This window comes from Cyclopterus lumpus, chromosome 23 (genome assembly GCF_009769545.1).
Source record: "Cyclopterus lumpus isolate fCycLum1 chromosome 23, fCycLum1.pri, whole genome shotgun sequence".
Classification (NCBI taxonomy): Eukaryota; Metazoa; Chordata; class Actinopteri; order Perciformes; family Cyclopteridae; genus Cyclopterus; species Cyclopterus lumpus.
The window spans coordinates 3265422-3278405 of record NC_046988.1 but is presented as its reverse complement, the minus strand read 5'-3'; the positions used below and the strand labels follow the sequence as shown (position 1 = coordinate 3278405).

At 46.9% G+C, this 12984-nt stretch overlaps 1 protein-coding gene across 1 annotated transcript in view; it reads right to left on the bottom strand.

Annotated features, from left to right (window-relative positions):
* nav3 (neuron navigator 3) overlaps nucleotides 1–11800 on the bottom strand; it is a 157167-nt gene extending 145367 nt beyond the window's left edge. The window contains exon 1 of the mRNA XM_034526728.1: nucleotides 11417–11800. Within this exon, the coding sequence (XP_034382619.1) occupies nucleotides 11417–11668 (252 nt within the window). The 5' untranslated portion in view covers nucleotides 11669–11800. The remainder of the gene's footprint in view (nucleotides 1–11416) is intronic.
* Nucleotides 11801–12984: the final 1184 nt, after the last annotated feature.

Below are 12984 nucleotides of genomic sequence, written 5' to 3'. Positions count from 1 at the left end.
GAGACCAGCCCTTCCGTCTCCTGCTCATTCAACACATCTGAGGAGCAGTACAGCGATCACGAGGAGAACTCAGACATCCTGGTGAACAGCACAGTCAGCACAAAGACCGGACCCCGTGGCCTTAGTTAGTGTAGTCAGTCCGCCCCAGGTCTTCTGGTACAAAACATAAAGGGTGCTCAATTCAAATAGCCCCATCAGATACGCAGCACAACAAATCAAGCTTGAATATTCACACTGCAAAGTAGGCATCAACTTTGAGTAAATCCAACATTATAACTTGCCGAGCTCATGGCAAATATTAAATATTCACATTCAAAGCCCTTGAACAGCTCTTCTCCTCTAAAAAATAATGATTGGGACCAGGTTACAATCTTACAGCATCTGCCAGTATGCAAGACGAACTGGCTGAGAAAGACATTTCATCTTTCCCACACCTCCAATACTGTCTGTCCAACATATTCTCCTTCTCTGTGGTCTGGGCTATTGTATAACACACACTGTATACGCTGCTGCCAGAGGTTCCTTACCCTCTAAAAGCATTTACTCAAGCCTCCTCCCCAAGACTAATGGTCCCTGTCAAGCTCACAGAAATGAATATCAACCAACGTCGATCTGATGACAACAAGGGAAAAAAGGGGCGATATTTGCTGGTTTCCATACTTCCATAAACCTGCTCACACTCATCGCTTCTGTGTGATTCACTTTGCATGGCTTAATGAACGGAATGACTGGCAAGGAGTGGGCTTGATCAAATGGTGGTAAAAAAAAGTCAGTGGGCCCCAAGGATCTTTGCGTATTACAGATTTCCAAAGAACAGTCCGAATTGAATCTGTAGGGTATCATTGACATGAAGCCCGTGGCCTACAATGCACCCACCTCCCAATCCCAGAAGATCAAGCTGGCATATGCTCTTAGACTTCAACCCTCAATCCACTTCCTCTCCTTCCTCGTCTGCTCTCACGCTCTTTCTTTCGCTACTTAATACAAATGGCTTGCGTCCAACTGTAATCTAGAGAGTAATATTTAGCTCCTTAAATCATGGCTCACGGCAGAGTCCCTGACACAACTACCACTATTTCTCCTCCTCCCAATTTCCTCCCCCCTCCGCCCTCTTGGTATCTTACCTTCAGTTGTTCTCTCCACAAGGCCACGAGGAGGGAGCCAGATGCAGAGAGCGATTAAGGTTTTAAACCTGAATGAGGTGCCTGCATCTGCTTCCAATCCAGAGGCAAGTTAACTCCTACCATCCACATCTTCTTTGAATAAATACTGAATAATAAAAGCAACCCTCGCTTCTATTGAGTGGCCATCCGTCTGCCTGAGTGCTTTCAACCCTTGTACTTCCGGGTTCGTCGAGAGTGGAATGACCTTCCCTCTCCAGTTAGGACAACAGAGTCATGGGCAAGTCATCTTCTGGTAAAGTACCGTGCTTCAGCCTCTCCCCATGAATCATATCCTCTTGGCTTCCTCTAATATTTTTTTCTGTTCTCCACAGTGCATTTCTTTTCCAAGCAGTGCCCCCCCCCCCCCTTAGGTTATAATTGTCTACAAATTATTTTTTAGTGCTGGCAATTAGCTGCAGTATTAAACACACAAATATGTGTTTAGATTTTTGTTTCTCAATGGATAAGAGCATGACTCAAAATGAAGCCTGGGTATTCAGGTGATTTAAGGTACCCTCCATGGACTGCGATGAAATCTTACACATAACCTGTCTTTGTTTTGCTCGGGATAGAGGCTTCAAGCTGAACTTTGTGCACCGCTTGTAGACATCGGCATAGGAAAGTGGCGTGTAGCAATACAAAAGCCTCTTGTCGTTTATCTCTGAAGGGGCAGCTGACTTTGGTAGGACAAGGTGTTGGCATGTGGCTCGTTAGAACGTGAACCCTGGTGGTTGCTACAAGGAACCTGCTGTCCTCTTCAGTCCAAGATGGCCGACAGGTCTTCCTCATCATTTAGGGATTATGAGGGGAAATGTTTGCTCGTTTGCACAAGCTTTCTGGACCACCACAAATCAGCCTTACTGGCCAATGTTTGACCGGAACCCTCAACCTATTAACCCATTACTGAGGCAAAGACCTTCCAGTGTTGGCAGAGACAAAGATTCTCTGTGCATGCAATTCACCTCCCCTGTACCACGTGAGGAGGGCCATTACACCATTTAAAAGATTATGCCAACAAAAATATAAGTCTTAAGAGTGAGTGCTATTCATCAAGAGCAATAGAGAATAAATAGTTCCCTGTGTGGCAGGGGAAAAGAGATCACAGATTAACAGACTCCTATTGGTTGTAAGCTTTGGCAATACCACTGTCCTTGTTGCGGATGCAATTCAACAGATCTGTTGCTTGTTTAAGTGACAACAATCAAGGCCAGTGGGTTTGGAGAGGAAATGAGCAGAGCTCCGAAAAGGCCTCAGAGGATGCTCCAACAAAAAACGAGGGGTTGTTAAAAGCAAGAGTATGAGCTTTCACGTGGGAGCAAAAACAACAGCAGCCAGTAAATAAAATCAAACTCCAATGTGTGCCTGGAGACTGTGAGAAAACTTGCTCCGGCCCGAACAGCAGAGCTTTGTTGGCCATGTGGGGAGGCCAATGGAGGGAGGAGGGAGGGAAAAGAGAAAGGGCAGGGTGGAATAAGGCTTCAGCTCTTCATCTCTGGAGACTGTGTCAAGGGCTGGTAGTTCACGTTAAACACCCATTAATGGCAGAGTTAACTAACTTCATGGGCAAACTTAATACAGTGGAATGGCAGAGGTGTTGAGATGGAAATTACTTTTATGGAGATGTGCAGCCCAGGGGAAGAGCAATATCATGACAGCAGAAGGACAATAGAACAGCCCTGACAATGAAGAATTGTAGGCCAGTGTTGGATGGATGTAGATAATTAAGGCCTGGCTCACATATGGTCAAATGAGACTGTAGTTTACCATGAAGTGTAATCATCACTTTGGGTGATTGAGACTCTCCAATGGACTTAACTTACATGTCTATAAACCGTCGGGGGGAACACACTTGTTAGCGGTGTGAACACACAAACCACATCAAGAACGAAATAGGGCCAAGTATCAAGGCCAAGTTCATCTTGCTGCGTCAGCCTATGACCTCATGACTACATTGGCGTCTGCCCCGACCTGCGTGATGTTTCCGCTACTGTAAACTTCTGTGTCTCAGTACGTCCAGCATCGCACCAACACTGCCAGGGTAACGCTAGAACGGCCAATTGACATCTGCCTTGCATTTCGGGAATACAAATCTCCCGGGTCTCCAAACATTCCGCCATAACCACATTTTAAATTTAGACTAGGAAATAGTTCCTTAAACTAATGGACGTGCTAAAAGGTTTCATTCACATCAAACACATGTTGTGCCAAAAGATGATTCCCAATGCGGTTTTATTTGTTGTGCTTTGTTAAGCCTTTAAAGATGTGTCTTCCACCTGTAGCAGATGCCATGACCTTTTCTAAGACAACGTAAATCCACTGTAAGGGTCAGGGGTTCGATCCAACTAACCAGCATGCACATGTGGTACTTTCAAGGCAATTTGAACCAACCCTTCCACCAAATGCACATGATAAAATCCCCTTTCAGGTTGCTGCTGCTCAGATTAAATACTACAGAAAATATAGGAGAAACCGTAACAATTTACATTTGGCATTGTATTGGCTCTTACATATATATGCCTTGGAGAGACAAAATGCAGAAAATAAGAAAGACTGACATGTCTGGATTGAAAAAAAAAAAGTGGAAAAATAATGAGAGCATAGATGCTGGTTGTGGGTAATGATGAGTCTAAATGTGAGGGCTAACCGCTCAGAGAAAACATGTGTGCTCGCTCTGTTAAGCGCCCCGTAAAAGCTCTTGCCAAGGGAGGGTACAGCAATGAACCACCACCCAGAATCCCACCAGAACCAACTTTTTCATCAAGCCATCTGCGGGTCGGTTTGTATTTTCTATTTATTTATCAAAAACAACCAACAGTCAACCCACAAATGTGGCCCATCGCTGGATGATTGATGGGGGTTTTCAACAGTTTTCTGTTTCACATTCAAACTGCAACAAACGTTTACACCTGGGAAATACCAACTCAAACCACACTTTTTTCTTAGGAGCTTTACTGGAGCAAACAGAGACAAAGTTTGGGCGTCGAACTAGTAAACATATGGACATGTTCATATGTTTATAAACATATGAACATGTTCAGTTGATGCCCTCCCGGAACACAACTATCCTCCTTTTCCTCAAGATATGGGATCCTGGCAAGATTGTGTTGGTACTTTTCATCAGAAATAATGAATAAAGTCCTTGAAAACATAGTTTCTTACTATGAGTGATATACTGTAATACAGTCACAGTGAGGTAAATAACTCTCCTACATCCCAAGCATCCCACATAAACTGTCATCCGATCCTGTTATTGCCTATATTATTTGAAGTATTTCATTAAGCCAACATTATTGAGAGGATTTAATCAAAAATAAATACCTTAATATCTAAAAGGGAATATCTAAATCATAAATGACAATTCGTGTTGTATTATTTTTTACTTTGAGCAACTTTGGTGCATGAGCAGCTCAATCATCTTTTTCTCTCTACTTTCTATGACCAGCAGCACATGCTGTGCTGAGCTTGCTATGGGAGTTGTTTACTCTGAATGGTTTCTGACGGCAGGAAACAACAATGCTTCATACATAAAATCTCCTTTAGCCCATACAGTGGGCTCCCTCTTCGCCGGTGCATTTAACTGTATGTCTATATAGTCACAGCTCCTCCACCCTCTACCCCCCAGGTGCCTCTGAAGAGCCAAGCAACGCGGTACTCGTGTTGATAGCCGGTGATCTACCGCCGCTGCTGTGTAAGCCGTAAATCACAGAGGCCGCATCAGCAATCATTCTCCGTGCATGCCCAAAAACCACACAACCACTGAGCCAGGGCCCATGTTAGCATGTGTTACGGGATGTGTTCGGATGTTTGCCCCCTGTCCATGCTTGCTTGGACACTTCTGACACCGCTTGTTGTTGTTGGCTTTCCCAGATGTTTCCCTGCAGCTGCCTGGCTCACCGTTTGACATGCTGCACACAGAGAGATTTAAAAAGGGTTTGAAGAGCAAGAGGAGAGGAGAGTGACCTATTGGTTGAGCTCAGGAAAAGTTATCTGTGACAGCTGGAGAGAGAACTGGGCCAGGTGTATGTTAACTGTCTCCTGCTGCTGAAAGGATAGAAGGAGAGAGAGAAGGGTGGGGGGATGGCGGAAAAGAATATGATAAAGAAAAAGGTGTGTGTGTGGGGGGGGAAATAGCAGTAAGTGTGATGGAGGGAGTGGAACAGGAATAGAACTCCAGCGAGCGGGGACAGAAAAAGGAGGCCGGGGAAGGACTCTGGGAGGAATGCTGGGAATGGGAAAGAGCAGAACGACAGTGACAGGAGACGGAGCGGGGAATAAAATAAATAAGCAAGTGTCAGGAAGATGTGAAAAGAAGGGATCGAGGGAGCATAATGGTCAGAAAGGAAACACAGCAGACAGAGAGACAAAACAGAGGGGAAATCTGAGGTAAAGATGATCTGACCCCCTCCCCCCAGTGAAGCACCCGGGGAGCAACTGGGGGTTCAGTGTCTTGCTCAAGGGCACTTAAACATGAACTATGGGGAGAGCGGGCATCGAACCGGCTACCTTGTGGTTACAGGAACATGTATTGTGGTTAACTCTCCCCATGAGCTACATACAGCCGACCACAGCCGTCTTCCACACACACGTGCGCTCTCCTGCATCCAATCAGGGCCGAGATGCCTCGGTTTCACAGCTGTACGCGGGTACTTGAGCTTGTTTTTAGTCTTCCTTCTCTTGGTGTTTTGGAGCGAATGCTGGGACTGTCCTTCCAGGGGAGGGTATTAACCGGTGTGGCTGTTACTGTAAACACCAGCCGCTCTGTGTGTTCTCACTCCAAGGTTTAAACACGGCGGCCGACAGCAGACTCCCCACCGCACGAAAGGCAAAAAACACGGGGAGACGGAGGTAGAGGGTATCGTTGGAAAGATAATATTGTCTCAAGTATAATTCTCGATTCCGGCCATGGGAATTAAATAGAAGTGGAAAGGCTAATGTAAAAACATGTGAGTGAATGCCCTTTATAGTCATTCAGCTGCAACATATGTTAACCCAATCTGACTTTTTTTTTGGACTATTTCTTTAATTTGATAATCCTACGGTTAAAACATCATGTGTTAGACCAAAAATCCCTGCCATGTTTGATGGATGAGGCCTAGAGAGCTGGGGTGGACTCCATATTAATATATTATTATTATATTATTTCTGATTGGCTGAACATACCACAGAAACGTTGACCTCCCTCCTGCAAACGCTACTTAAGTTGCATGGACAAACTACTGTGCTGCAGATCAAACCTGTTTACCTGTACGTGTCAGCGCTTTCCACCAGGGAAAGTTTTATGCCAACGTTGTGGTTCCCTTTTTCAAGAATGCAATTTAGAATCAATGAGGGCCGAGCAACCGCTGCAGTCCCGTCGCACTGGGTTTCAAAGACCCAATCACTGGCCCCCGCCCCCTCCTGCTCGTTAGCGTTCACCGTGACGACGTCTCATCCAGATATGGAGTCCGGCACACGGCGGGTCAGACCACCCATGACGAGGACGCGTTCAGACCCCCCCCCCTCTGCTGGACCGAGTTGGCCCCCTCTCGCTTCCCTCTGTTCTCTCTGTTGTTTCAGCGGTGTCTCGTGTGTGGAAGAGCGAGAGCGAGAATTGACGGAGAGAGAGAGAGCGCTTCGACCACCGATGTGCTGGACTAAAGAACAAACATAAATGCATCATGGTGAAAGGTTTCCTATTCAAAGTCCTCCTTTACATCACTACAAATGTCACTGTAATAAACCAAAATGTTCAGAAGTGACTGTGATGGCAGTACTCAGCCATGCATATGAGCATATGGATGTTGTATGTGCAACATGCATTTGGGCTCTAACTACTAAAGGCTACATGGATGGTATCAAGTCTACGTATGTTTACGTTTATGTCATTGCATTCTAATTTTGTCGTAATAACCTGAATCAGTAAATCTAAAAATAGTTTGAAAAAAGGCTTGATTGCTTTTTGGAGAGTTGGCAATCATTCATGAAAACAAAAACAAAAAAGGTTTGCAGGAGCAATACCAAAAGAACAACAGAAAAAGGAGAGAGAACGAGGACAAGGGAAACAGACAGTGGCAGGCCCACCCACAGAAAGAGGAAGAGGGAAGCAGAGCTTTGTTTACGCTCTACTCGCTCACTCAAACTCACCGGACCCCGACATCGTTCCCTGGGGCACTCCGCCTTTACCACTGGGAACCCACCCATGAGCAGCACATGCACCAAACAAGAACAAATATGCAAAGACACATCCTGATTATTCTCCCCCCACCCAACAGGATGTTTTTTGTTCTCTAATTGAGCGAGTGTGTCTGGCTCTCGTCCGCACTTCCGGCAAACCCTTGCGTACTTATTCTTGAGGAGCAACATTCCGGGATGACATTTCACCGACTTCAGAGGCCGTCCAAAATAGCAGGCATAGCAGGCCGCGTCGGTCGCGGGCTGCTGTATACAGTGAGCTGCATTTCTGAGATAAAGACACGTTCACCATATACAGCACGACTCTCTTCTGTTGACATAAGAGAGGTGGAGGATGATAGCAGAGAAAGATACCTTTAGAATGTACAGGAGGTACTACTGCTATTGTAAATACCCTATTTGTGCTTTTATGCTGCACCCAATCCCTTCTACTGAGGCTATGGCAACTGTATTTTTAACCCAACGCTCTATTCTTTTAAAAAGAACTACTTGAGTCTTCCAAACATGTTTCGCTCCTGGGAATGGAGCGACTAAGTGTGCGGTGAAAAAATAAGGCACTGTGTGGCGACTCTCAATGCTAAACTAATTGGCGTTTGTAAGCGAAAATAATGACGTTTTCTTCATGCTGGGCAGCTCGATTCAGTAATTGGCTGCATTCTCAGGGTCAAGAGCAAAACAGGCTGAGATCAGAGGAGCGAGCTCGTCACAGGTGCGTCATTACTTTAATTGTGCCACAGAGTTATTAAACACATTTCGCTCTAATCATTTGCCGGGAAGCAACATGTGGATAAATCCTCACAGCACCCACACGGTTCTTCAAGGATGAATAGAGACGGATCCCATCAACGTCATTCCTTCTTCTGCCACACTGTAGATGGAATCCAGAGGTGTGATGCAATTTTCAGTTCCACCACCAACGGGACTCACTCAATACGGCCCGGGGCGGTGTGAGTTGGACACCAGCCAAAAACTCTTGATGCACAAGATAATTCCATATCATTGGTGACTCAGATGAGCTGTTCATTCCTGCTCGCCAGAGGCAGTGGCATTCAGCGGAGAGCACGGCAGAAAGAGCAAACGTCTCGCCTTGTCCTCGTCTCCAGGGTGCATGGGGACATTAGATTATTGTAGTAGAAATTATGTAAAAGCAGTCAAAAGTCAGGGCCGTTTTGCATTTTTCGGTGGCCAAATCACACGACTTAGAAAAAGCTGACAGCCGTGTTCTGTGAAGCCCTGCAGTATTCAGACAAACACCTGCGCACAGACAGAAACACACAAACGCCGACACTCATAAGAAAGTGGGCGCAGTCGGTTCTGATCCGAGGGATTATCCAGCACACAATGCGTGCAGACTGGACTAATTCAGCTGAGATTAGCTGCAGCTAATTCTGAATGCCGTCTGGGAGGCTTAACGGTAAACAGCACACCTGCATCGTCTTCCACCGGGGCCACATCTGTTGGATGAGAAGCATCCCAATCCAAATAGAAGTCGGTGTCAGACGGCGGATCAAATTTGAGCTCGTCTTTTTCACTCAAACAGGATTCTCTTTGGCTTCCTCCCAGGCTTTGCTCAAAACAACATCGGGCCTGCTGTCTTCTGTAAACACCCCACCAAAGGAAAAGCAAATCCCTTCTTCCTCTCCGCTCAGTTCTTAACCCCCGTATTTATTTTGCTTGCTCTTGTGTCCTGATCATTCTGCTTGCACAGGAATAATGTCTGGGGTAGCTGTGGTGCTGATTCTTGCACTTTTGGCTGCTTAGAACGTACGTAATCTAGGAGTTTCAATCTATTTTGCTTTTATGCTGACCGCACGCTGTTCTGCACGACAATCACAATCAAATAAAATGGGGGTATTAAATAAATAAATGTTCAAATACTCTTCAAATACTTGTTGACCAGACATGAGGGATTTTCCACCAACATCTTTAAATAGTAATAACAAAACGTTCCATCCAGGTTAGGATATGTTTAACCTCGGGCAAACAGGCCAACACATGCTGACAATGGTATATACATGGGGGTTTGCATGCAGCCGAGCCCTGCACACACATAGCCCCCGCTTGGTAATTAAACAAGGCGTGTTGGTAAATGTGAAGGAGTAATGGCAGCATTTACTCCATCTTCTCTCCCCCCCGCCCTCCGAAAGCATGGAGAGTTAAGCTTTTAAGGGCCTACACAACACAATTAGAGAAACTAATTACCCCCTCCATACCACCCATTCCTCACCCACACTGACAGGCTGGGGCAGGAGCTCTGTCTGCCTCCACGCTTCCCAAGGACAGGGACTATAGCGCGGTGCACTGATCCAACATTTGAAGGAAAATTAGCGGGTGCTCCATCCACAGGACGACGAGAGCAAATCTTATAAAGCACTGCACATTGAGGAGGGCAAAGGTCAGAGCTACAGCACCCTGACATCATTTATGTTACAGAAGAGCTTGAAGTTAATAAATCAAAGCTGCTGCAAGGAACCTTTATATTGTGTTGACTTTGGTGGTCCCTGTGCACAAAAGCGGTAGTGTGTCCGAGCTCGCGTTTTACTGCAGCGGGGTCGAAGGTGAATCTGGGTCTGTCGGCGGTGGGCTGGTCGCTGCCACAGGCCCCGCTGGATTCTGAGCTGAAGGAGGTCCTGGTGAACCTGCATGATTAAGTCTGATTGTGTGTGTCGGACCAGGTGGCAGCAATGACAAGCAATAAGAATAAATATATAGGAATAGCTGATTTGTCGAGTTTACTTCGGTCATCCAGAAGCATCAGAGCCAGTTAAAAGTTCCTCACAGTAACTTTACCTGAGAAACAAATCAAACACAAGATGAGGAGCAACGGGTGGGGAAGCCTGCATGAAGGGTTTCATTTTTAGAACACGATGGAAGATGGATGTGACACAAGTCAGCATTCATCCTCCTCAAACCCAGATACAACTCAGAACCAAGCTTGTAAGAACCTGGTTGTGCCAACGAGCTGAAAGTCAAGCTGAAGCTGCCAGTTCAGCGGCAGGTTAATGATGAACGTAGCCACCCTGCAGGCCATTTGGACTCAGACACGCTGGAAGGATTTAGAGGCAGGGGAGCGCCGACCCGATCTTTGATGTCTGCTGCCCACGTTCCCTCTGGGTCACGAGGAAAATCAGCAGCTTTGTACAGTATCAAAAGTCTTTGAGCACAGAAAAAGAATCAGGGTCAGGGAGTCTTTGCATTTCTTTTCCCCTGTCAGGAAGTCTTGTAACGGCAGAAAGATGGGTGGACGGGTGTAGGGGTGGAGGAGAGATCAACCGGCCAAACAGGAAAGTTTGTGCTCTGACAGCTGTGGATGTGGGACGGGCCGAGGCGCTGCTGAAACTATTTGGCGGGGAGTTTTGAAAACTCCTTCCTCCTCCGTTGCAGCCTGATAAAAGTGAGCCAAACCTTCCTGCAAGAAGGAAAGGACTTGGCCCGGCCTGCGTTTAGTGTGGTTAACCACTTAACAATGATCTCTGTGCATCTATTAAACCATGTGTAACCTATTTCTCACCGTTGGGGGTATTAAGAATATGTTCTGGGAGGAAAGGGGGCAGCAACGATGATCTATCTGAAATATTACCCAGCATGGGAGACAGATTGAGGAGGGTGCATTCAGACCATGTTTCCCTAATCTTGGGGGCTTCTCAGGTAGCACCCATTACCCATAGATTAGTTTCCCTCCATATAGAAGAGCAGACACGGTTCTCTTCCCAGGTCTGGACTAAATACTTCAAAACACACACATACACATACACACACACACACACACACACACACACACACACACACACACACACACACACAGTCATGGGTCGATTCGTAAATCATGTGCAGACTGAACGGGCAGCCGGATGAGACAACCCACTCACAGCGATGCATTACTCATCCGCTTTCCCCTCTTAGTTGATGACCAAAAGCCAGCGACATCATCCCACCGCAGCACACATGACTCATCTACATACTACACCTGCTCTCGCTAGGATAGGGAGGCAGAGCAGGACAGGCACAGAGAGAGAGAGAGAGAGAGAGAGAGAGACACCTGCGGAGTGTCACCATGCTGCCTGCAGAGCATCTTCACTGACCTTGCAGATCTTGCTCTCCTCCGTCTCGGCTCTGGACCTCCCCTCAGGTGTCCTCTGGTACCCAGACTTGATGGACAGCTGGCAGGAGAGCCCCGGGGCGCCCTCGCCCGCCCCGAGCTCCTGCTGCCGGGCCACGTAGCCCTGCGAGGCGGCCGCCCTGACCGCGCTAGGGATGGGGAGCGCGGTATGCACCGGCTTGCTGCCCACCGCAGAGGGTTGCCTGAGCTTGGAGGCGACGCCGACCACCGGCATGGTGCTTCCCCCAGGCACGAAAACAACAACACAGGAGTGGGTCCGAAAAAAAGTACTGCGAGGAAGGGGGGAGACAATTCTGTTGCGACTCCCTCTGGTGTCTGGTGCACAGGAGAGCAAGGGGGAAAATAATAAAATTAAAACTAAAACAAACAGCAGCTGCCTCTCAGACTGAGAGGAGAGCAACTGTGCTCATTCTGTAGCCTACAGCGAGCCGGACTCGCAGAAACTGAGAGAGCTTCTCCTTCCTCCAGTTCACTCCCTCCTCCTTCTCCTCCCACAAGCAACACTCCTCCCTCCCATTCCCTCACTCTCTCTCTCTCTCTCTCTCTCTGTCAGAAGTCAGAAGTGTACCACAAAGTCAGCCAAAACCGTTCAAGGGGGCGTGAACTCCTCTGGAAGGTATAACCACCACTGGCAAAACCTCTCTCTCTCTCTTCTATAGCTGATGAGAGCAAGAGTAGCAAATCGAGACAAGTTAAAAAAAGATTTAAACAAAATATGGAAATAAAAAAAGTGCAAAAAAGAATGGTTTGAGGGCTGAAAACAACAACAAAAGGGAGCATTCCAGAATGAACAGCTGTTGGGAGTTTTTTGTGAGAAAGAACTTTAGGTACAAAAAAATGAACCAGGTACCAGACTGCAAGTGGCTCAACTGGTTTCTACTGCTGAGCGTGTTGTCTCTGTCAATGTATTCTTCCTGGAGGGAAACAATAATATAGCCTCACAAAGTAATCTTAAATATCAAATGTTCTTGATGTTAGTATTTAGAATTATGAATCAGTACGCCTTCAGCAGGAAACCTTCGATAATGTCCCCGGTGCGGCTCAAACAAAGTGCTCGTGGGACAACAGCATCTCAAGACGCCCCCGCTCGTAAAGAGTGCCCCGATGTGCACGATGAATCGGTTCAAGCGTTGACACGCAGTCACGCCGCCGGACGAGCAAAGTCAAGTCAGGCGAATAAACTCAAACACGTCATGCTACAACTTTCTTTGCTGCTCGGTTCCAAAGGAAAACTCGCATGGCTCTCATTTTCCATGACTAATCTACAAGAGAAGTCTGTCTGACGGAACATAATGTACTCGGGGTTTGTTTGCTCGTGACTGACGCGCATGCACAGCGAAAACCCCAATCACAATCATTCTTCGTCAACTCCTTCAAAAGGACCAACGCCGGCCTCCGGGGGCGTTTGCCACTGACAACTTTCACAACATTCTGAGAGCTGCAATCTGACAATCGCGTCAACTTTGCACAGCTGCTGTCCAGGTAAGTGGAGGTGAATACGGGAAAGGATACACGCTCCTCTCTTCAGAC